The sequence below is a fragment of the Cebidichthys violaceus genome, unplaced genomic scaffold (genome assembly GCF_023349555.1).
Source record: "Cebidichthys violaceus isolate CVI_PGR_0920_01 unplaced genomic scaffold, fCebVio1.0.p SCAF_10, whole genome shotgun sequence".
NCBI classification, from domain to species: domain Eukaryota; kingdom Metazoa; phylum Chordata; class Actinopteri; order Perciformes; family Stichaeidae; genus Cebidichthys; species Cebidichthys violaceus.
Genome location: NW_027176263.1, coordinates 5,503,909 through 5,527,239, shown reverse-complemented (window position 1 = coordinate 5,527,239; position 23,331 = coordinate 5,503,909). Strand labels below are relative to the sequence as shown.

Below are 23,331 nucleotides of genomic sequence, written 5' to 3'. Positions count from 1 at the left end.
AAAGACAAGAGCCAGTCTGACGGGACAGTGTGTTGCCTGTGGATGATACACTGTTTATTTTGGCCTGACTAGTCTGTGTGTTCAGATGAAAACATTCAAGACACTACACTACGTGCTGCCCTGTAAAACAGACTCCTCTCTGAGTCTGTGTGGATTGCCTCTAAACATTTGTTAATGACTGACCAGGAAAACTCTAACAAGATTGTTCTGGTTATGGTGAAAGATAACTGCTATCAGAGCTTTGATAATGTGTCAGCGGTGAGAGGGTGAATATATGCTGGAGAATTAGGAAAATATTATAGATAACACCCTCAAAGTGACTTATTGACTTTTCTGTGTTCTACATGAGACTAAACTGTTAAACAGAGACTTCCAAGGATTTCAAAGACTGCAATAGTTATCATGCACATGGACAAAACAATGCAATCAGGATACACAAGGTCAGGCCATATTTCCTACAACTACAGTAATTTGAAGTGTTGAATCATTCTGTAACTCCATAGAGTAAATCTACTTCATATCTAACGCAGTATTTCCTATTTAGCGGTCTTTTTATGGAAGACCTGAATCAAACTCTTCAAATAAGTTATGTTTTGTTGATGTTGGTTTCCAGTAGCCTTACATTTTAAGTGATGTGCACACCATCTCATAAAATAATCAAGGATGTAAAAATACTAGAGTGAGGGGCCACGGGGAAGAAGTACTCTTATCCTTTACTTAAGTAGCAATACCACAGTATATAAATACTCTGAATGGCCCATTTCACAATAATGTATATTATATTATTTATCGGATTATGATTATTGATGGATTAATATGAACATTGCTTTAATGTTGTAGCTGTAAAGGTAGGACTAATTTCAATTACTTACTTACTTTACCAGGTAGCCTTTCATTTTCCCACCATGGGCCAATTAAGTCTTTTCTTCTCTTAATCTATAATGATATCATAAGTTATTTTGTATTATATTGTGAATTATTAATCTGAATTGCTAAGTGACTTGTAGCTTAAGTTATCGAATAAAATATTGGAGTAAAAAGTGTATTTCCCTCTGAAATGTAATTAAGTTAAAAAGCAGAAAATGGAAAGTACCTCAAAATTGTACTTAAGTACAGTAATTTAGTTAATGTACTTAGTTACTTGCCAACACTGCTTTCTCTGTGTCATGACTGATTGTGAAGAAGATGTACCTTCTCAATGAAATGAATTATAATAAATAATATATTAAGTAAACCGTTTGAATTAAACAACACTTACAGCGTGCTTTATCATTCAGCAATGAATGAATTCACATAATCATATCGGTAAAGAGATTTTTCTTAGATACAGTCTAAAATTAAGTTTATTGCTTCAATATGTCAATGTGAAGAGGTGTATTTATGAAACCAACTGTAGATAAAAGTTTAAAGTTCGAATCCGCTTGAACATTAGGAGCCGTTGGGCCCCTCAGAAGATGAAGTACAAAATGATAAAGGCCTGATGACCTTTGTGTTGCTGTTGTTTGACAACTATAGCTCAGTCAATGGCCGTCCAGCGAGTATATCAGAAGTCTTGAATGTCCGCTTGATTTTATGAACACGCATGTTCATGCTGGCACTTTTAATGATGTGCAGCTGAACAAACACAGTGTGCATTAATCATTGAAATGATTTAACTCCAGTGTCTGACATCACACATTAAGAAGAAATAATTACAATGTGACTGAACTAATCCCAAATCCCACATGAGAGCGACTCCTCCTTCAGTCTCATTGGCTACATGAAACGTGTGTCATATTGACACATTTCAATTTTAAAAGCAGGGGTCAGGGTTTTGGGGTTCGAGAGTAAATCAAACTCAAACTTGCCAGAACAGGACGAGATAAATGAACCCTGGCAGCGTCGGGGGGATGTTAACACCTGTTTGTCTTTCCCCAGGTACAAGGACACAGAGCTCGTCTGGTTACCAACCAGTTTCATCTGGATGGCAGTCACAGCATGAACTGTTATTGCATAATTGAGAGATTGTGGAGTGTGTACAATTTGTTACATAAGGAATTACATACCAATGTACAACAGATAATCCACACTGTCTGACACCATAATTAGTTTATTGTATGTTTACAGTGATTTTTATCACAGTTTTTGTTCTGTGTTTTTACAGCTTTAGCTGACTCTCTTTGGGGTGAGGGTCATTCTGTTGTGTTCATTTTGTGGTTTCTGTTTGCATTAATCTGAAGGTTTAGCCTAAAAACTGTTTATCAGGTGTAATTACGTTGTTAAATTATTTAAAATATTATCACTCAAGTTCACTCAAAACAATAGAAATGGAAATCTGTTTTTGCCATCAAATAGATCCAAAAGCAGATTTCTCTTCTCGAACAGTAAATACTATTGCACTCCATGTCCTTCCATCACTACTGCCCAATTTGCTCTGATTGGCTTCACTTTTTTTTAATGCATCAACCAATGCGAGAACACCACAAAGGAGGTGGTGTGCAAATCTTCAGCTGTGATTGGCTGTTGGTCCCGCACACTCCCCACTAGAGCAGCATTGGTCCAAGAAAGAGACTGTTCTGTGTTTGTGTGTATGTTTGCACGTGTGTGAGAATACGACAGCAAAACCCTAGACCTCACTTGAACCTTTAGACTTCACTTGTAGTGTTTAGATATTTAGTGTGTTGTCATCACTGTACATTGAGTCTTATATTACAAATGGCTAATTATGAGATGAATTACAAGCGTTAGCCTAACTTTGTCAAGTAATTTGAGTTAAAAAAATCCAGTGGATATCCATAATGTATTATAGTAGATCACGTGAAATGGTTTACGACAACAAAAACATGCATCCAGACAGACACACACAGCCCAGCATATGGCCAAGCGGAGCAGCCAGAGGGAGTGCAGCAGCTGGGCTTGTAGTGTCATCCTATCCCGTTTCTATTCCAGCCCATTTTGGACCCTCAGCACATTCCTCTGAGAAGCTGCCACCAATGAGTGAAATATTACCCAGTGCCCCTCTAGCAATGCACCTGTATCACTCACACTATGCAGGAGTGAGACAAAGTGTTCACTTCACTTGACTGTACTTAAAAGGTGTAATTAAAAAGCAATAAAACTGACACAAATGTACATTCACCCCCCTCACACACACTACAGTCACCTTGAAACCCTTTTACAAAAAACAATGCAGGACCTATAGCCCCTGTGAGGCTTTGATGCTGAACTCTGTCATGCATGATAGTAAACCGAATATCTTTGGGTTGATGGTTGGATAAGACCTATTTCACCCTATTAGGCCCTGGGAAATGTCAGTTGCCTTTTTATCTAAATTTTATATACATCTTATATCTATAGATCAAATATTTAATCGATTAATTGAACTATTGTAGATTAAGCTGTAATAAAAGCTTGTAGCCCTGAATTCACGGTGTGTCCTGTCTGTAATGCCACTAACCTCCTGCAGGGGTCGGTGTTGCTCTGAGCCTTGACAGCTGCAGCGTGATCTCAGGACCTCTTATCTGCAGCTACTTTGGGACTGACCTGAAAGAGATGGAGATAATGAAAAGACTAATTTTACAAAAACATTTTTATGCTCTCCACTGACACGTGTTTGTATATATACATCAGCAGTTAAAATAGCAAATTCAGGTGATTATTATTAATTTAACTAAAAAGATCATGAGACTGAAGGGATGTGTATATTGAATATATTGTTCTCAAATACTGAATTACAGATGCTGGTTATTATATTTATGGATGGTAACGGCTTTGACATAATCAAGGAAACATAACTTATTAAATAAATATTCAAAAAAGCTGTTACATAGCTCGTTGATGTAAGCTCCACTCTGCACCATGCTGATCCTGGTACTGAGGATTGAGCTCAACATGAGCCTTGTTTCACAGCAGTCTTTGAGGAATTCCAATCACGTTATGTTCACATAAGCAAGGCTTTTGCTGCGATTAGACTGATCAGAGTTGAGACGGCTTAAGGGGCTAGCTGCAAACATCAGACTCCTCCACATTAACAGCGAGGCACAGGCTGGTGAGTATGACCTTTTTACACTTTTGGTTGACATATTGTAAGTTAACAAATGTTAAGCCATTAAAAAGAAGCCTTTTTCATGATATTGATATTTTACTTTCGTTAATATGTGTAATTCATGCTTGTTGTTAAACCCAATCAAATGCTAAATGAGTGTCAAGCAGTCAAATGGAACAGTGCATTCCTGCTTTCTGAACAATGACATGGAATTTCTATCCAATCTTTGTGTTTGGGGTTCTAAAGGAACCAAAGCGAAACATGTTGATCATAGTACATCAATTAGAAAAATAAATTAACAAAGCATACATGTGTGCACTTGTTTAGCTGTGTAAAGCAAAAGTCATGCTAAAGTTATCTGACTGAGGAGGGAAAACATTTAAATCCTGTAAAAAAATCCTGAACCAGAAGCACATTTGAAAGTGAATCTTTTCACATGTACATGTTGTCACTGTAGGTGGCCTGCGGAGCAAGTTTAGGGTCATGGTGAGTGTGACCACAGTCCTGAAGACGGTGAGCCTGTTTGTTGCAGAGCTCATCAGCTCCGTCACAGACTGGTTCCAGTCCGAACCAGCATGGGCCAACCTAGAAGTGCTGGAGGAAACTGAGCTGAAGACCACTGGAGGGGGTGAGTCTGAAAACAGAAACAAGCTGAATCTGTAATGTTGCAGACATGCTGCACTTTCGCACTGCAAACAAATTACAGATTTTTACTATGAAATTCTCTCTGTGTTGCTATTCTTACATCGCAGCTCAACAAGGAAACACTGTCTGGGGAAACAAAGAAATAGGGAATTTTGTACTATTTTAACTCTCTGAACTTCTTATAATTAGGATTGATTGACACAAACCCCTGTTGTCTTTACAAGTAACACAAATGAAAACTTTAGGTCAAAATTCAACTTTTGGTGTCTAAGATTAGAGTACGACAGCACACAAATCAATCCACAAACAGTGACTGCATCATTCATTAGGGACAAGGTAGTAAACAGACTTCTTCAGTTATCCCTGATGAACAAGAGTCAGCGACATTAAAGTCAATAATGCACCTTCGTCTCTTTCAGTCCACGAGCGACACAGGGCCAAAACTCTGTGGGACAAGACCGGAGCTGTGGTCGTGGTTGTACGACGACCCGGATGATTATTGTGCAGAGAGGTATGAAATCACATGCCTGTACGTGTATCAGTAATAAGAACTATGTGGTCACTTAGCTGGTTAACTTTCTCCCATGCTATTTGATTTTCTCTGTCCGTCCCTCTCTAGGAGGCTGCTGAGCTTACCTCTCTGAAGTCCCAGCTGCAGGACCTTGAAGTCCCTCTGTTTGCCGTGGTAAAAGAAAACATTGGCAAGGAGCTAGACTGTTTCAAGAAGTACTTCACTGGGAAGGTCTATGTGGATCAGAAGGTCTGCATTTACACACGGCTTTAAGATGTTAAGTGAAACATGTAGGGTTACACAATTTAAGACAATAAACTGGCTTTATGTTACTCTCATAGAGAAACTTCTACGGCCCTAAAGAGAGGTGGATGTTTCTCTCCATGTTTCTGCGTATTGGCGTGTGGAGGAACCTTTGGCGGGCCTACAGGAGGGGCTTCAGGGGAAACCTAAGAGGTGAAGGACTTGTCCTGGGTGGAGTCTTCGTCATAGGGCCCAGAGATCAGGTAGGCAGTCAATTACAGAACAAATATTTTCTGACAAATGTATCTGGATGTTGTAAGATTGTGCTCCCCCCCCCAGGGTATTCTACTGGAGCACCGCGAGAAGGACTTTGGGGATAAAGTGAATATGCTGGCAGTACTCAGAACAGCCCGCAAAATTCAAGACCACATGGCCAGATAGACCTCAAATATGTGAATGAATGGACTGTTAGTGAAGCATTACATACTAATGGTTGCAGCATGCTTCCATTTGTTTGTCTGCATTCTTTAAGCCTAACCCAGACGTTTTCCTTTAAAACGCTGTGCTCTTCTCATTTTGCATTTGTAAATTTAAATCCTTTCTGGTCTTCCCCTTTTGCTGATATGTTAAGCAGTGTCACAACTTTGTGGTTAACATATGTCACTTTAACTATTTAGTGGCCCACTGTCTGCTGCTCTGGTCCTGGTTGTGTGATGGTCTTTTGTGTGTTTTAATGAAGACTTGTTTCTAAACTCTGCTGAGAGAACAGCTCTGATGCTTGCACACAGATCAAACATTTACCATGGAGGTATTGGCATGACATGAGGGAGAGTGAACCGTTGGAGTGATTAAACGCATTGTGTGTTTGCCATGTAATAAACTACTTAACCAATACTGCTTACAGAAAGATTATCTGTGTATTTAGCTGTCCGTGTATTATGTTTTGCCTTGTTTTGGTTCGTGCCAAAGTTCAAATCTTCTTTTCCAGCCATCTTACTCGATTAGTTTCCCTGCTCCCCGAATCGTTTAGTACGCCTGCGCAGACATCTGTTTACAAAACGTTGGTTCAGGGAGCCGTTGCTTGTCGCTTCATTGATTTCGGTGAGTGTGCCCTTATTACACAACTATTCCGTTAACTTGATATTAAGTCACAGCCTCTGAACAGGTGCACTTGCTTTAGCAACTCATGCTAGCTCCAGGCCCAGACTCAATGAGCCAACGGCTAATTCCATCGTTAAGTTAGCTGAGCTAACTGCTAGCCACGACACTGTCGTCACCAATGACTAGCCACAGTAACTTTGTAGGACACTGAAAGTATGTATAGATTATGTAACCGTCATGATTATAACATCTCAAATACGACAACATATTCTAGTCCTATTGGGTTGCAACTATACGTGTAGTCTGTTGAGCCACTAGGTAAAGTCATTGATCACACATTGGTAGTGTGAAGGTCATTATCTACATTATTTGTTGGCTTCCTGATTGTATCATAATAAATGAAGCCTGAACAAACAGGAAATACGGTGTCACACAACTACACAAGGCAGCTGTACTAATAATACACACAACTACACGTTAGTGACAGGTACAAATCAATTTAGGTTTGTTGGACAATGATTATTAAGCTTTGTTCAGCTTTTAATGGACATAAAGTAAAGCAAGAGTAGTTAAATCTATGACACATCTTCATGTTTTTATGGTAATCATGAAATGAAAAATCAGTTTGAGGTGGAGGTAATTATATTTTAGAAGCAGATCACGTTATGTATGAAAAGTCTACGCGGTCAGAGTAAGGTGGTAGTGGAGAAGAAGAATCTAAAGGAAACACTCAAGTACCTCAAAAAGTACAGCAGTACAGTTCCTTTTGAACACTAGAACGTGATCCTTCATCCCAGCATCGTCCAGGCATCTCATTGTATACATAATACAACTCTTTCTTCATTAGATTTGTATCATTGTGTTCAAAGTATTGGCTAACATTACATAATGTTCGTAACTGGCAGTACCAGTGCTGACAGCTACTCTCACTGCTCACTCCTCAGAGCGTTCAGGAAATCTAGACTCTTCCTTGAGTTGCAGGCGTGGCCGTGTGTCTCTGTTGGCTGCTGCTGTAATCATTTCTTTCAGCCCTTTGTCCTCCCTGTTCTTAAGTGTCAGGACACAAATGTATTTGGGTGATTTACCATTTGAAACTGGATGAGCTTAATCCCAGGAGAATAAGAATTTCTTCGCTTTTTGGAAATGGAGACAAGTTAGTATATGACATTCTTACTTTTCAATCAGTTTACTTTTCTGTAACAGCTGCAAGTGTGTTCATTTTTAATTCTCAGCTTATTAATTTCTCTGTGTATAATATTGTGAACTTCATTTAATGTTTGTTTTCACTGTAATCTACTGTATGTGTTGATGTGTTAACCACACACGAGAGCTTTGGGTGCATATAGGAAGTTTGTTTGCAAATGGAGAACTGTTATACCCCAGTGAGATTATTAAGATAAAAATCACACCTTTTATACTTCATGCTTTTATCGTTCTTTCATTTTCATATTGCACACTCTTCAGGGTGGGTAATAAATTCCTATTTTAAGCTTACATAGAACTTGGCTAACCGGTTAAACTGACGGTATAATGTTTCATCTGGGCAGTCTAATCATGACACAGATCTCAATGTAAATTTCTCTCTTAAGTCTGTAAAATCAAATGCAGCATGGCACAAAGAAAAGACTTGTTTCTTTCTTTCAGGGAAATCTTGAGGGTCTTTGTAGTCAGAGGGTCAGTCTTTGACCACGGCCCAGATGCTGGCTCTGTCCAGGTGTTGGACAGGTTTGAGGTGGGGACTGTCCCTGCGCTGCTCTGCCCTCTCTCTGGGGAGCGCTACCATGAGCAGCCGGACCTCCACCGCAGCCAGGCCCCAGTTCCTAAGAACCCAGAATGCTCTGTTTCACCAGAGTAAAGCCAAAGCCAGTCCTGACCCAAACAAGCCTGCTTCAGGCAAGGACATATGTGACTGCCTTCACAGCTAGCTGTTGCCGACCACAACCCAAACTTTGAGCTAGTTGTTTTAACAGCCGTGACCTGTGCACAGTGTTTCTCTGCTTTCCACCCACTTTGAGCTTGAGTGACTCTAGACCTTCATGACACTGAAGTGTTGTGAAAGTAGACAAAATAAATTAGTCATTCTATAATATAATAATCTTATCTTTCTAGCAATGTAAAATGGTTTGATAGGAGCACTGAATAACCTTTGTGAATTTCACAGTTTCATCCATCGTTCATAGATGAATTGCTTCAGTACTTGAAAACAGCTGTATATAATACTGTAGCTGAAAGTCGATTAATAGATAAGTTGATTGACGAAAAAAAACAAACTCTTCTGCCTCTCACTTGTGAGTAATTGCTGCTTTTGAAGTTGCTGAACAAAGAATATGTCACCTTTTTTTCCAGTATCTTCATAAACAATCGACAGATTAATTGATAATGAAAAAACTGTTAGTTGCCCTACAATGACACTGCAAGATTTCTAACTGAAGACAAAGGAAAGCACAATGTTAGCGGTCTCAGAGTGACTCATTAAAAAAACACCAGCTACAGTCAAATTTAGTGTCTACAAACTGGCAGAAGCCCATCTCCTTAGTAATACGTGAGCTATGTAATGTCAAGAAGGAGCTTGAGATGAGAGTAATGTGATAAGAGGCTACGCTGGTACACAGAACAATACCCTCAAACACAAGACCAAATCTGCAAGATGGGTCTTGTTGGTCTCAACCTTGGAGGTCTGAGGTCTCCTTGTGTAAGAAATGAGAGTGAAAGAAAGTACAACACTCACCTCATAATGTTAAAGAAAACTGCAAAAACTGTATTGTTAAAGCTAAGAATGTTTATCTTTCATTGTGATCATGTGCGAAACATATGACTCATTTCTCTCATGTTGTTTGTGCTGCAGTGTTCTCCTCTGTGCTCGGGCTGGAGGGGGGGCTGTCCGAGATGGGGATGTGGTCGTTGGGTCTGGGTGCGGTCGGAGCGGCGCTTGCCGGGATCTTCCTAGCCAACACTGATCTGTGTCTTCCTAAAACTGCTGAGGCGTCACTGGAGAACCTTGAAGAGGCGGACCTGCGCTCCACCAAAGATGGTAGCTAGCCTTTCTGATTGGCTGTGTAATTATGTCACCCACCAATAAGCCTGTTAGTCTCAACACCGGTTGTTGTTGAACCCATATGAGAATGAGCCATTTCCAGTTTTCTTTACTGTTGTATATTTGTATGCGTTGTACGTGCACTGAATGAGGTTTTGTGTGGGATTTAGGGCAAAGCTGCTTTCTCAAATCTGCTGGTATTACAGATTAGATCACTGTAAAGGTCTTTGTCCAAAGCTGAAGGTAGAGTTAGTGATATTCCAAAACATTTAGATGTTTCATGTGACCATGAACATTTAGCCTTTTCTCCCGTGTGAAGGCTGCATCTTTTATCTTCCACACAACAGATTGATTATGTAGCAGTAAAACCCATGACAGTCTTATGCTTTCTTTCTTTTTTTTATCAGAGACATGTCAGCCTTGTTTTAGAAACTATTTGTTCTTGTTTTGTCTGCAGGCAACAACGTCATCAAAGCCAAGAGCCTGTGGGACAAGAACGGGGCTGTGGTCATGGCCGTACGACGCCCTGGATGATTTTTGTGCAGAGAGGTGATACAAAATGTTTGTGACTGATGGAGGAGAAGGTGTTACACTTGACTCAGAGTTGAATTGTGTACAGTGTATGTGAGTAATATTTACTCTGATGGTATCTGTAGGAGGCCTCTGAGCTGTCCTCTCTGAAGCCCCGGCTGGAAGAGCTCGGGGTCTATCTGGTAGCTGTGGTGAAGGAGGACGTCGGCACAGAGATCGAGGACTTCAGACCGCACTTCAATGGGGACATCTACATAGATGAAAAGGTCAGCAGTGGTAGATAACATCAGATCTTCCAGAGCCACTCTTCCTCCTCTCAGTCTGTCTAAACTACAAAACAGTCTTACTCCTTTTTTTTTTTTAAGTACCGACAAGTACTGACAATGACAACCTGTCCTAACTTGTTTATTTGCATTTTTGTTGGTCTTCTACGACAGAAGCAGTCAGAAAAACAGATATTATTTACATTCTGGAGACACAAGCTATTACAAGCTATTACAAATGATTAGCTAATTATTTTTCTGTTCATTGACTAATTGTTTCAGCTCTTGTGAGATTAATAATAATAATTTAGGTGTGGATCTCCGAATCAATCAGTGGAGTGTAAATGGCTATTAATTAGAGTGTTGCTTGAATGAGCAATTATTATATATTTTTTAATGATCCTAGTATGGGAATAGGCTATCAATCATTATTGCTTGGAAATGAAAATGAGTCACATAGCTTGAGAACTAGATTATAAATCGTCTTCCGCATTACTGTTCTCATCTGCCAAAGGGCAACTTGAGTTGACAAGTATGGTTATGTAATTTTGTCTGTTAAAGCAATAGTTGAATAAATCTAAAGTAAAAGGCTATTTTATTTCTCTTGATTGTTGACTGAAACTTAACTGTGTGATTGTAGAAAGTCTTCTACGGGCCGCTGCAGAGAAAGATGGGGGGTCTGGGGTTCATTCGCCTCGGGGTGTGGCAGAACTTCATACGGGCCTGGAGGTCAGGCTACCAGGGCAACTTGAACGGAGAGGGCTTCATCCTGGGCGGAGTGTTTGTCCTCGGAGCAGGAGACCAGGTAAGTGTAACTGGACTAGTCGAGGAGAAATCAATAGAGCTTCATAAAACTGTATTTTAACTGTATGTTGTGTTTGCAGGGGATTCTCCTGGAACACCACGAGAAGGAGTTTGGCAATAAAGTGCAGATTGCTGATGTTTTAGAGGCTGTTGAGAAGATTGTAAAGGCAGAATAATTTTTCTTTTTCCCCCCAAAAACAAAAAGGTACACTGTATTTAGATCAAAACATAACTGCAGTTTTAACTTTACATGCCGAGAAGTCCATCACTGAAATATGACATGTATGTCTGCACTGTCTAATATCACAACATACCTCTGTTTTTTGCACATTAATTTAAGGATTTGTCACTGATTGTACCTCAGCAGACACCTAGAAGCTAGTGTTTTTGAGACGGGTATTAAAATCAGGTACTAAGGGACTTAAATGCCATTTAATTTAAGGTAATTTGAAATCTGCTTTTTAGAGAACCACATAAATCAATTGATTATTTAATGAGCTGTCTTTTAGTGGTACATTAGTAATAACGTTCCTGTGTATCGTCTTTGTTTGCTTCTCCTGGTCAGGCACCTTGAATGGGCCTCCAACATGGCGGACCAGTGTGAGTGCGGCCTGTGTGTGTGATAATGACAACTTGAATCCAAACTCAACATTGAGAGGAGCAGGTTTGATGCTCAAACACATACAGGTTCAGCCACTGTCGCCATGTTGAGGAGTGTTGGTGCTGCCTGAATGAAGCGTTTGTGTGTTTGTGTGTGTGTGTTCTTGTACATAAGTAACAAATAAAGAAGACCTCATCACCAGATCTTCACTGTGCTCCTGTGTTTCATTTGAAGATTTCATCTGTACATATGTTTTTACCAACTCTTAGGGATGTTTTTGTATTTCTAGAAATGACTTGACAAACTGACTTGGTCCAGTTTGTGTCTAAAATGTGGAATTATGTATCAAATCCATCGTGTGTGTTTTTTCACCCTTTTGAGTAAATTTTCTGGTCCCCAAAAACATTTATAATATGTTTAATATTGTTAAATTAAGCAGACAGGTTTGGACTTTAATGTTACATATTTTATTCTATTGCTCTGAGTAAAATACATTCCACATCAAGGAAATATATTTAATCACAATACAAAATCGAGGGAGAATACACTGTGCACCAACACTGACAGATCTACGGGTGTAAATTGTAAGTACATAACAAAAACATTCATGGAGTGTTACAAATAACGGATTGTCTTTTGATTTGTGCCTTCAATATGCAAAGATTTGACATTTTCTTAATTTCATGCACAACTAAATTCTTAACTTAGTGGGTTTTCAACCAGGTTGCCAAAATTCCCCGGTGTTATGTGAAGTTTATGAGAATTTATTGACTGTCAATAAAATCAATGCCAAAAATATGATCTTTAACTTAACTAAACTGTGTTGGGATTTGTTTATATGTCCAATCTGTAAACTGTGTTAATGACTATGCTTTGCTATGTTTTTGAAACATTTGGTGAGCTTATGAGAGTTACACTTACAAAGATGAGGACCATTTCTGTAAAAAAACAACAAAAACGAATGAGAAAAGCCTGGAAAAAGGTCCATACGTTAAAGCTGAAACAAATACATGAAAAGCTACACTCTTCTTCTCCTCAATCCAATTCATACCCGTCTCCTCTTTGGAAAGATCTATTGGTGCGACACGTTACGGTCACAAGCTGAGATACACGTTTACAAATTTATCTAAATGCTGACTCAGACCCCCCAGTTTTGTTCTTGGCAATTGTGCACCATAATTCCAAGAGCAGAAAAACAAAGGAAAAAAGCAGAAGCAGAAGCTAAAGCGACTTGGTTATAAGCAATGAAAACTGCCAAACATTGAATAGATTATTAATTAGCAGTAAGTTCAGTCAACATCATAAACAAATACAATCTTCAATATAAACAATCTTCACAAACTCATTCCTTAAACAGCAACACAAATCCATCTAGCTCCTACAGCAGCACAGCAAAGGTTATATAGTGCAGTTTCATCCTCCGCAGGAAAACACCCCAAACACACAACACGGTAACTATGTCCTAATGATGCAGCCGGGGTACATATCAAATATCGGAAACATTAGTGATGCTAACTCTGAAACACTGTCCTGCAGTGCATGTGATCATGTCTTTGTGTTACAGGGGGGGGGGGGGGCAAGGGACTCAAACTGTAGCTGTTGTCCGGCTGTTAAATGTTTCAATGAAAATATGAATGACAATGATAAACCTTGAAAAAAAGAGTTTCATTCCAAAATAAGATCCATCGTTTTAAAGTAATACAAAGACCTCCACATTCTCATACAGAAGTGAGGAGTCGTATATTTGAGGATAGTTAAAATGATCCATAGAGCACTTTGGAATTAAACTTCAGTTTCAGTATCACATTTAAACACAATCATTGTGCATTTCTGTACAGAAGTTGATAATTGTGCAGTTTGCTACAGTCCCTTAACACCCACAATCAGTTTACTTTAGATAAATGTTCAACTTCAACTTCCTGAAACACAAACTCGAGTGACTACAGATGCTTGATGGAAGTGAATGGAAGTTTGAACAATCTTACTGTTGGGTAGCGTTTTCTTTGACTATCATACACAAAACATCACTTTGCACAAACATTGAATCATAGTACTCTGTGACTGTGTCCCGCTGGAGGACCGATCCTCTAATCTGAACACTCATTAGCCCTCGAGGTGCGCTCGCTCATTAGCAGCAAACTCTTCTGATGCATATGTGGGCCCATCTGGTGGATTCACTAACAGAGGCACACCTTCAAGTTAAAATACCTAAAAATCCTCATGCACATGTGCTCCATAATATATTGTACATCATATATGTATTTATATATCAAAGAAAAATATACCTATTCTTGCATAATCCAGAGAGACAACACAGGGATAAATCCAGCTGATATTTCCACACTGACACAATCAACACTATCTAACCGGACAGTCACGTGTTTCAGTAACAATGTGAATGAATTTCATCAGAGAAGCTCAAACTGACCACTTTCACAAAGCCACAACAAAGACTGTGCACACCGTTACCCACTGCCCTACCTAGAAATAAGCATTTAGTATTTTGACTCTGTCACGCAACATGAGCTACTTTCATTGGAAACAATGAGGACATCAATGGCTCTGATCAGAACCCTGCGTGTCCGAATTTAAGGACCTGAAATTAGACACAACAAAGTATATTCCTCCACTTGACAACCTCCGAACAAGCACCACAAACTACAACAATCAAATATTTCATTAATATGCCACTAAAGATAGCGACTGCACTCGTTCATAAAGTGATCTCAACAGTACATATTTATGTTGATAGAAAGCACACTCAGTGTTCACCGATGCGCTCTATGGCTGTGCTTTGGGAGCTTTTGCAGTATCATGTCTACATATTTTCTTTGCCACATTCTACCTAGCACGTAATGACCTAGTCTATGAATATGAAGGAGCATAAGTACACTTCAGGAGAGTTGAAGAGAGCAAGAAGCTGCAGGGGTTAAAGAGTACAACAAAGGGTTTGATTATTCAAAGCTAATCAACACACAGTAGAGCTACATGGTTGAACTACGAGGAGGAAATGAATTGGTGGCGATAATTTCAACATACTTTAGTCAGTGTGTAATAGCTTCAAATATTACTTTTCAAAACAGAATACCACAATGCTGACTAGCCAGGAATTGGAAAGAGGAAATCTAAATGAAAGGAGGGGGGCTCTAGGCAAAACAAAATAATTCAGAAGCCTTAAAAGCACAAGCCTTCATTTGAGTCTGGAGTTACGAATAATTAACCAAAGTACCTCAAACTTATGTTAACCTGAATGCAACATGAAATATTTGAGAGTGAAACACAAATCAGTAACTTCATGAGTTGCCTCCCTATCGGCAGGTTTGACCAAAGGAAGACAGAAAACACACGGCAATAATAAAAATTTTTTTTTTAAAAAAAACACAGGAGTCCATTTTTCTTCTCTAAGGAATGCCATGTACAGAGAGAACAGTCAGTGCTCTTCCTTCTCAAAGTGTTTTTCCTTCTGCCAATACTCAACAATCAACACCCTAAAACCCTGTTATACATGGAGCAGCTCCATGCGGTTAAATTAAAATAAAAAAATGCAGCAACACACAACAACAACAAAAAACAAATAAATTCAGTTTTGCCCTCCCACTTGCGCCCACAGGACAACAGACGTGTACATAGCATGTGTGTGAGTGTATCTTTGTCTTGTGCGTGTGCGTGTCGATGTGTTGGCTGGTCCTACAGGCCCTTGTTGAAGTAGACGGTGGTGGTGTTGGGACTTGTCTGTCGTATCCTCTCCTGCAGGTCTGCTTCCAGCCCGCTCACACTCATAGAGCTGCAAAGAGATAGTTGAACACGTTAAAGCGCTGCTGACATGTTAGATAACACTGCATGTACAAGTTTGATCGCCTTTTCCTCCGAGGAGAGTGTGTGGCTGTTTGTACCTTTTCTGCGGGAAGAGGGCGCAGCACAGTGGAGTTGCAAACACCAGGCTGAAAAACAAAGAGATGGAAAGGGAGGTTTTAGACAGTGTCACTCTTACCTTTGAAAGACCAGACAATAGAGTCCATTATGTGTAAATTACTCACCACAAACCGACGAGTCCCACCTGGACCGGAGCATTTAGAATTGGGAACCGCTACAGGGAGACAAAGTCAAGTTCAACATGTTTGTCTGCATGTCTCAATGTATGTGTAACATGTGGAATGCAACAGGACTCTTTTCAGCCTCACACAATACAGACCGGGCAGACCCAGTTAATCCACTGACTAAAAACAACAACAGTATGACAGTGATGGATGCAGTCTGCTTACCTTCATGAAAGCTTTCTTCTCCAAAGCATTCATTATAACAGGGGGAATGGCTGTAAAGAAAAAAATCAAAATAAATTAGGTGAAGTGTTCCGTTTCATGAAAGAGAACCTCTAACTTAAGCATGCTTTAGTATTCTTTAGTATGCGTCTCACAGGGTGAGAGTTTTATCTCTCGTGCTATAAACCACGGTGCGGTGGCAAAGACAGTAGATATAATGTCGACATTACCCATTGCTGGCATTGCCATGCCGATCCTCGACACCACCACCTGCACAATGGCCTGCTTGGCAGCATTGGCAGACTCTCCTAACCTGTTTCCATTCTCATCCATCACAGGGATGCCGTACTTCAACTCCCTGGAAGAAACAAAAAACGAAGTCATGTAGAGCAGCAGCCGTCAAAGAGTTCCTAAAAGCTGCCGAGGGAACAAAGCAGAGGGATTCGGCTTTTAGGAGACCTCACCTCTGTCTCATGAAGGGAATGTTGATACAGTTAGCAGCAGCAACAGCAGCAAAGGGGACAAACCGGCTGGCGATCGGCGGGAGACGCTGCAAAGATACAGAATCAAGAACACATACAGACAGCAAATCTCTGCACAAATGTACATATAGATATTCAGATCTTTGCTCTGTATCCGTTTACTCTGTTTATTCACTTACAGTAGCTAGAGACTTGAGACCCAGGGCAGTGACCACAGCTCCAGTAGTAGCACTGACGTAGGCTACACCAAGTTGACTGCAAAGAGACAGAGTGGATGCACATCACCCATTAATTACCCACTTCCTTTTCAACATTTGCACACATCATAAATAGATGCAGCACATGACGTCTGTGGCTGACAATCAGGTAAACTAAAGTAGAGTTGCCTGAGTAAGTGTGCAGATTCATGCTAGGTTTGCGATGTACAGAGGCAACCCCCTTATTCTTCATACATGCATGTGATGCATTTCAGCAGCATCTGAAGGATATTTTTTGCAGTACAATGATGAGAGGAGTATGCAAATGCAAGTTTGGCATGACACCAACCGGGAGCATAAAACCTATATCAGCATGAGTGCATGGTTACGTGGGGCTGAACATGCTTAACTGTGGAACGTAATACCGCTGTGAGGGAAGGGGAGAGGACAGCAGCTCCCTCAGCCTCCTTACAGACACTAGTTTAGAGGGAGGACAGGAAAGATCTAGAGTGGAAGGGAAGTGAGGAGTCCTCCGTACTTCACGGTCATGGGGGCATCTCCACTGCGGTTGGTGTAGTTAACAACAGCGTTGAAGGACTGGTTAACCCACTGCCAGAACACCACAGCCGGAGTAGTCCTGTCAACGAGAGGGAACGACAACGACAGTGTGTTTAAAGAAGTGAGATTTCACAGTGCACAGAACAAATTTGACAAAGTTTGTCAGGTAGAGCATACAAGCAAAAATACCGTACTGTCTCCAGTCCACACAATAGAGAGAGTGTGGGTTATTCACTATAATAAGCACACTGCATGTACCATCATTCGTTACTTATTTCACTCTGTAAATATCAAGTATTTAAAACCCAGAAGTTAAGTTTTGAATAAAGTTGGTAGATAAAGATCAAGAACCACCTGTTAGTGGAGCATTGTAGCTAGAGATGTTTGTTCTTTTTTCCTGCAGCTATGAAATCATCCGTCATGTTAATCAAGCCACAGGTTTATTTCTTTAGCCCAAATTACAGGTTTGTCTCAGATTATATATATATATATTATAGAGTATATATTATACTCTGTTCCTTTAGGACTAAACGGGGTTTTTGAAGTAAAACCGTTTCTCTTGTTTGTTTTTAAATCAATCAGTACAAGTTAGCCTACAAGTGTTTGTATTTTCTCTCATTTGATACATAATCAGATGTTTTGCCAATTTTTACTATTTAAAGTCACCATGCACAGAATTAAAAATGTCATACTTTGGCTCCCTCCTGTGGTAGTATGCAAACATGACATTGTAATATCCCATTGATCACTTGTTTAATCACCAGACAAAATTCCAAAAGTAATTCTAGTAATAATTCTATGTTAAACAAATTAACAAGACATCATGAAATAAATATATATGGACAAAATATTAAATACAGTCAGTTAATTTGTATCTAATTCCAGGAATTTTTACTGGAAAATGTCTCTTTTCCAAAGCCTGTTGTGCAAATTTAAATGCATGAGGCTTTTATTTCACATTGCCATTTTTTTCAACTATTTTAAGACTTCCACCTTTAGCTTTAGTATAAATGAGACTGAATAATTTATTATTTATTCATTTGAGATAAACCACTTCTTAAAACCTGTGAACCTGTAATTTCCACTTGATAAATATCTCAAACTATAAGAATTACTTTTAGTTTTTAATCATTTTGTTGTTTCAGCTCAACATTATCACATGACTTCACTGTCCTCTCAGCTGCCCAATGATTCATCAGTATTCAGCGATGAGTGACATTTTTATTCTTTAAGAGGATTTTCACTCTGTGGAGGGATTAAAATCTCTATTTCTATGCCGTGTTGTATGCGGTGTTACATTTAAATTACATGGAAACTATCATATTCAGCACATTTCTGTTTTTCTATTTCATCTACTTTCTCCATTCTATTCTGATGAAGCCATTTTCAGGCTGGTGTTTAGAAAACATTGAATCATGCATTGAAACCTCTGCTGTACCTGTAGAAGGTGAGCATGCAGCCTGTGATGGACATGTTCATCGGCACCTGAGCTGACATCCGGCCAACCACAACCATCTTCTCTCCGGTGTCGGGGTGGAAGGCGGAGTCGTAGATGTATTTGGCTCTCCAGAGCGCATCCTCCGTCAGACCGGGCTTCGCGACTCCGGCCCTGAAGGAGTCAAAACAGTGGAGTGATGTAGTATTTTCCACATATTTAAAAACAGAAGTTGTCTCTCAAAAACATTTATTTCTGTACTCCTACTCTATCCTCTTATCTCCTGACCCCTCTACCTGTAGTCCTCCATGATCCCTCTGGCCTCCTCCAAAGTCTCAGAGGACAGCAGGACGTTCCTGGGATCTGTGACCATGAAGAAGTGCTTGGCGCGCCCCATAAACGTGCCTTGGTCCCATCTTGGCTCCTTGATGTTTATGTTGAGGGACAGCTCTTCAGACATCCTGGCTTTCTTTAATCAATAGCAGACATGTTAATTAGTATTCACACTATGTTACGAATCTACGCTTAAGACTAAAGTATAGTCTAAAAATGAAAAATTATTATTTCAATTGACAAACGTCTGATCAAAGAAAAGAAATTTGATGGAAACGTTCCCTGTTCTATTGAGATGTTTTGGAGGATATCGAGTAAGTATTGCTGATCATTAAAACAAACCTTGGATGCCCAGTTAAGCCTCCACCTCTGCTCTATTAATAGCTCTGCTACAGTTCAGAGCTGCATTGAGGTGAAGTCCTCTCCTCCATCACTGAACAGCATACAACCGAGTACAAGTACACACATTTCTGAGCAAACAACTGTAAACAGACTGGTCGACCAGGTTGACTTTCTATTAGCATGTTCTGAATCTCAATACACGTTGAAATACAAAGCACACAGCTAGACATGGAGAACGTTTTCTAAGTGTTGTTCTCACTGTGTCAAGTTCAAAACTGTAAAGGGCCTACTGTTGTTTTGTCAGACTGTAGGTTCTTTAAAACATGTATCAGTTTAAGTCTGATCTCAATCCTCCTGTATTAGTCGTGGCTGTTAGTACAATATATAAGAAACTAAACTGAAAACTAAATCCTGCTAGAAATGTAGGTCAGCACTTGTGGTGTTTGTATCTCCTGCAGCAAAAAGTCCTAAAACCCAGAAACAAGTTTGCATTTTGCAATTCCGGTTCCCTTATCTAGAAGTCAGTTGGTTGTTGTTTTTATTAATGGGTTTTTGGTTAGATAATAACAATACAAAACATTCAAGTCAACATGTATACTGTAGATATAAATGTTTAATAAAAGTTTATGGAAGAAATTCCGATTTTTTTTTGCCGGCCCTCATAAAATCTCTGGCAACCCACCTGTGAGTCCCGACCCACTCTTTGGTAATGATTCACATTACTGAGTAATGTCAGAAAATTGTAAAAATATTGAATATAATTTCCTACAGTGACTCCTTGAAATTGTGTTTTGTCAGACAAACCCAAAGATATTCACTTTACTCTCACTTAAGACAACAAAAAGCAGCAAATCATCACATTTGAGGAGTTGGGACAAGTAAATATGAGACATTTTTGGTTTAAAATGAAAAACAGTTGCCCATTACTATTCTGTTAAACGGTTGTTTTAGCTCTTTACCCTTGTACATAGTCAGTCAGTGTACAGGAGACATCTCTGTGCGTGACAGAACACTAAACTATCACAGGAATGTTCTGTATGTAATATTTAAGCACCAGCCTGACAGTGTTCAGGGCTCGACAAGATCATGACCTGGTTATATCTCTGGCTATATATCTGGTTATATCTACAAACCCAAGAACATAACGTTTCCTCCAGGGCGAGATAACAGCTGATATGGTGGATTTCAAAGACACAGACACTGAATATTTTTGCTGAACACAACAACGAGTTCTGATTGTTCTGCTCTTCTCAAATACACTTGAACACTTTAGTGTCACATTGCAAGTAGCTGATCAAAAAGACAGCGTGGCACGCACGCACGCACGCGCGCACACACACACACACACACACACACACACACACACACACACACACACACACACACACACACACACACACAAGTCACGACACGCTGCCGGGTGTTTTAGTTTCTGTTGGTTCCCCTCAGCTAGCTTGCTAGCAAGGCAGCTGATAGTACCATTGAAACACACATACACACACACATACTGGATGAAAGAATACTAAAACAGGACATTCAAAGCTAATAAAATCCCCACAACATCATGTGTTGAGCTAGACCTTTTCACGCCATCAAACCCACTTCACTTATTCTCTTGGTAAACTAACGCCCAGCCAGCTAGCTAGGTAGTGTACAAGCTACTATGCTAGCTAGCGCTTTAGTTAACGTCACAAGGACACACGTTGAGGCGGCGTAAACACTGACTTAGTCGAATCGTGCTTCATCATCTTAATTCATTAAAGATGTGAACGCGGTCAGCAATCACACGTAGTTACCTGGTTGGCTTTCTTTTTCGAAAATGTATGACCTCTCAATATCACAGTGTGGAGCTATGCTGCCTTCTGGTACGTTTATAAGTGTGGTAAAACGCATTTTTACCGCAAATGACAGGAAGGCAAATAGGGAAAGTATAAATTGTTTTCTGTTGTACCCAACTTAACTTCATTTCACCATGTGTCTCATCGGATATTATAATATATTAGAATCACACTACTTTTCCTCAAATCCCAAATCAGTCGCACAGAAGTTGGACCTAGAAAATCGGAGCTTTGTGGAGGCCTCTGAAAGCAGCACCGTGCAGTGACGTATGGGGGCGGTGTTTGTCATGGAAGACATGAGTTGTTGGAAACCCGTGGGCGTGGGAGGTAGACAACACATGATTGGTTAACAAACAGCTGACTGGCTCACCCATGTGTTATTATACTTTATAGAATTTGTATAAATTGTCAATCGTTCCAGCAAAAGTCATATAAATGTCTAAAATGACAATACCGTTGAATGATTGTGTTTAGCAAAGTTTCGTGAAGGTCTAGAAGAATATTTGTAATGTACAGTATGTCACACCCTGCAACTATTTTGACTGCAATCCTTCCATTCTAATTTACATTATTAATTAATTCATATTGTATGTGTGTATTCTTCAGTAAAAAAACGTGCTATGAAGTGGGTGAAGCATGTTGTTGTCTTTCTTTTTTTTGTTATGTTTATTTTGGTTGTATTTATAGTAACTCTTTTGAAAACAATTATGATATACTGTACATTCATGTATGTAAATGTATTATCCTCGCTCCATTTGTTCAAGCTATGATGGCTTTATGATGTGCATTGATTTTGTTAATAAAGTTGAATAATGATTATGCCCAACTAAAACAACCTTTATGATTCCTATGATTCTGTGATTATTTACACTACTCAATCACACCAAAATGTGAAAAATGTAGCAGAGCTAATACAAAAAAACACATGTTCAAGGTCAATGTTTCCTGTTTGGCTACCATATGTTTAGTGTTATCATGGATGGATTACTGAATGGACACATGCCCAAGGTGTCACAGCCTCCCCCCTGGCCTTCCCCTACAAAATATCAATCAAAGAGACAAGTACCAACCAGGAAGAGACACAAAACCATAACAAGAGGCTAAACAACTAAAAATGTGTTTGTTTTACTGGTATGTAGGAGAGGTACGGCCTTTTTTTGCATGTCTGAGCCAGGGGCGCATTGTCTCATAACCCGTCCATGAGTGTAATTAATATGATTGGTCATATCTGCGGAGATTGGGATCTGATCTGCATACAAGTTGTGATGTGACACATCTGACCACCGGGTGGGGTTGTTTACCCACCTCACAGTCACAGCGAATTAAGGCAGTCAGGAAGATCCACAGATCACTTTCTCCACACCCACCTCTCTGTAGTTTAACGGGGAAATATGGACTTAATTAACATATTAACAACAAGGTCTACCTGAGGACAAACTGACAGAGTCTTGAGGCGGTGTTACTGCAATGTAAGTGCAATTAGTGTGCTTAATCATCATTAGTCCATCGCTAATGGCTGCAGAGCTGCAGAGTATTATGTAAAAGGCTTACACCTTAAGACAATAATTGTCACCGGGAGAACAACTGAGGCGGCACTAATAATCCGGAGGTGTCCGATTATGCGTCAGCGAGGCGGACCAGTGAGCGTCCGTCCGAGCTCGTCCGGCACAACATGGACACAGCAGGTAAGGCTCTCATTCATTGTTTACTCTAGTTTAGACGCAATGTCATGATGTTGTTTCTCAAGCGTTTTTATAATGTTTCAAGGAATTAACAGGAATTTAGACTGAAGCAAGACGCCTTCAAGTTTACCGGAACAATGTCAACAAGTAGTCAACAAGTTTAGTTAGTTAGTTATAGATGATACTTAACCATCAAAACTCACCTTATTGTTTTATGTCGTGTCGCTGTCCATGGTGCTAAATAATAGAAAAACTTGTGAAGTTCAATGACAACGTCTCTTCGGTTGACACAATGTAAGGAGAGATATTCTACTTTATTTTTATTCTATTCAAGGTTATAGGTCATTACTGTATTAAAATGAGTTTGAGTTGCTATTATCCCATCTGGAACTTCTGACATATCATTACTCATCACAGCATATAATCCTCACAACAGATATCCATTTAA

The 23,331-nt window shown here is 39.7% G+C and overlaps 2 protein-coding genes and 1 pseudogene across 4 annotated transcripts; 2 read left to right on the top strand and 1 right to left on the bottom strand.

The window, feature by feature from the left end:
- Positions 1-3,907: 3,907 nt before the first annotated feature.
- On the top strand, positions 3,908-6,307 carry LOC137880629 (peroxiredoxin-like 2A; annotated as a pseudogene).
- A 139-nt stretch (positions 6,308-6,446) lies between these two features.
- LOC137880616 (peroxiredoxin-like 2A) lies at positions 6,447-11,960 on the top strand. 3 transcript variants are annotated; one of them, XM_068722079.1, is made up of 6 exons: positions 6,447-6,524; positions 9,370-9,555; positions 10,016-10,107; positions 10,215-10,355; positions 10,993-11,157; positions 11,237-11,960. In XM_068722079.1, the coding sequence occupies exons 2-6, from the start codon at positions 9,411-9,413 to the stop codon at positions 11,330-11,332; spliced, it is 639 nt and encodes a 212-aa protein (XP_068578180.1). In that variant the 5' UTR covers positions 6,447-6,524; positions 9,370-9,410; the 3' UTR covers positions 11,333-11,960. The 3 variants fall into 3 exon arrangements, with proteins under 3 accessions (XP_068578180.1, XP_068578171.1, XP_068578163.1); XM_068722070.1 differs by lacking the exon at positions 6,447-6,524 and adding an exon at positions 7,544-7,677; XM_068722062.1 differs by lacking the exon at positions 6,447-6,524 and adding an exon at positions 8,169-8,417.
- A 241-nt stretch (positions 11,961-12,201) lies between these two features.
- Positions 12,202-21,249, bottom strand: sfxn3 (sideroflexin 3). Its single transcript, XM_068722049.1, has 11 exons — positions 21,160-21,249; positions 18,985-19,157; positions 18,692-18,862; positions 17,234-17,332; positions 16,678-16,753; positions 16,481-16,566; positions 16,247-16,374; positions 16,020-16,069; positions 15,795-15,844; positions 15,651-15,698; positions 12,202-15,541 (listed from the first exon to the last, which is right to left on the bottom strand). The coding sequence occupies exons 2-11, from the start codon at positions 19,146-19,148 to the stop codon at positions 15,445-15,447; spliced, it is 969 nt and encodes a 322-aa protein (XP_068578150.1). The 5' UTR covers positions 19,149-19,157; positions 21,160-21,249; the 3' UTR covers positions 12,202-15,444.
- Between the last annotated feature and the right edge of the window lie 2,082 nt (positions 21,250-23,331).

Excerpts from the sequence above, each read along its gene's own strand:
- sfxn3 (XM_068722049.1), bottom strand. The coding sequence starts at position 19,148 with ATGTCTGAAGAGCTGTCCCTCAACATAAACATCAAGGAGCCAAGATGG. Across the intron at positions 18,863-18,984 it reads GGGATCATGGAGGACTACAG|GGCCGGAGTCGCGAAGCCCG; the intron begins GTAGAGGGGTCA and ends TGACTCCTTCAG. Across the intron at positions 15,845-16,019 it reads AGAAGAAAGCTTTCATGAAG|CGGTTCCCAATTCTAAATGC; the intron begins GTAAGCAGACTG and ends GTCTCCCTGTAG.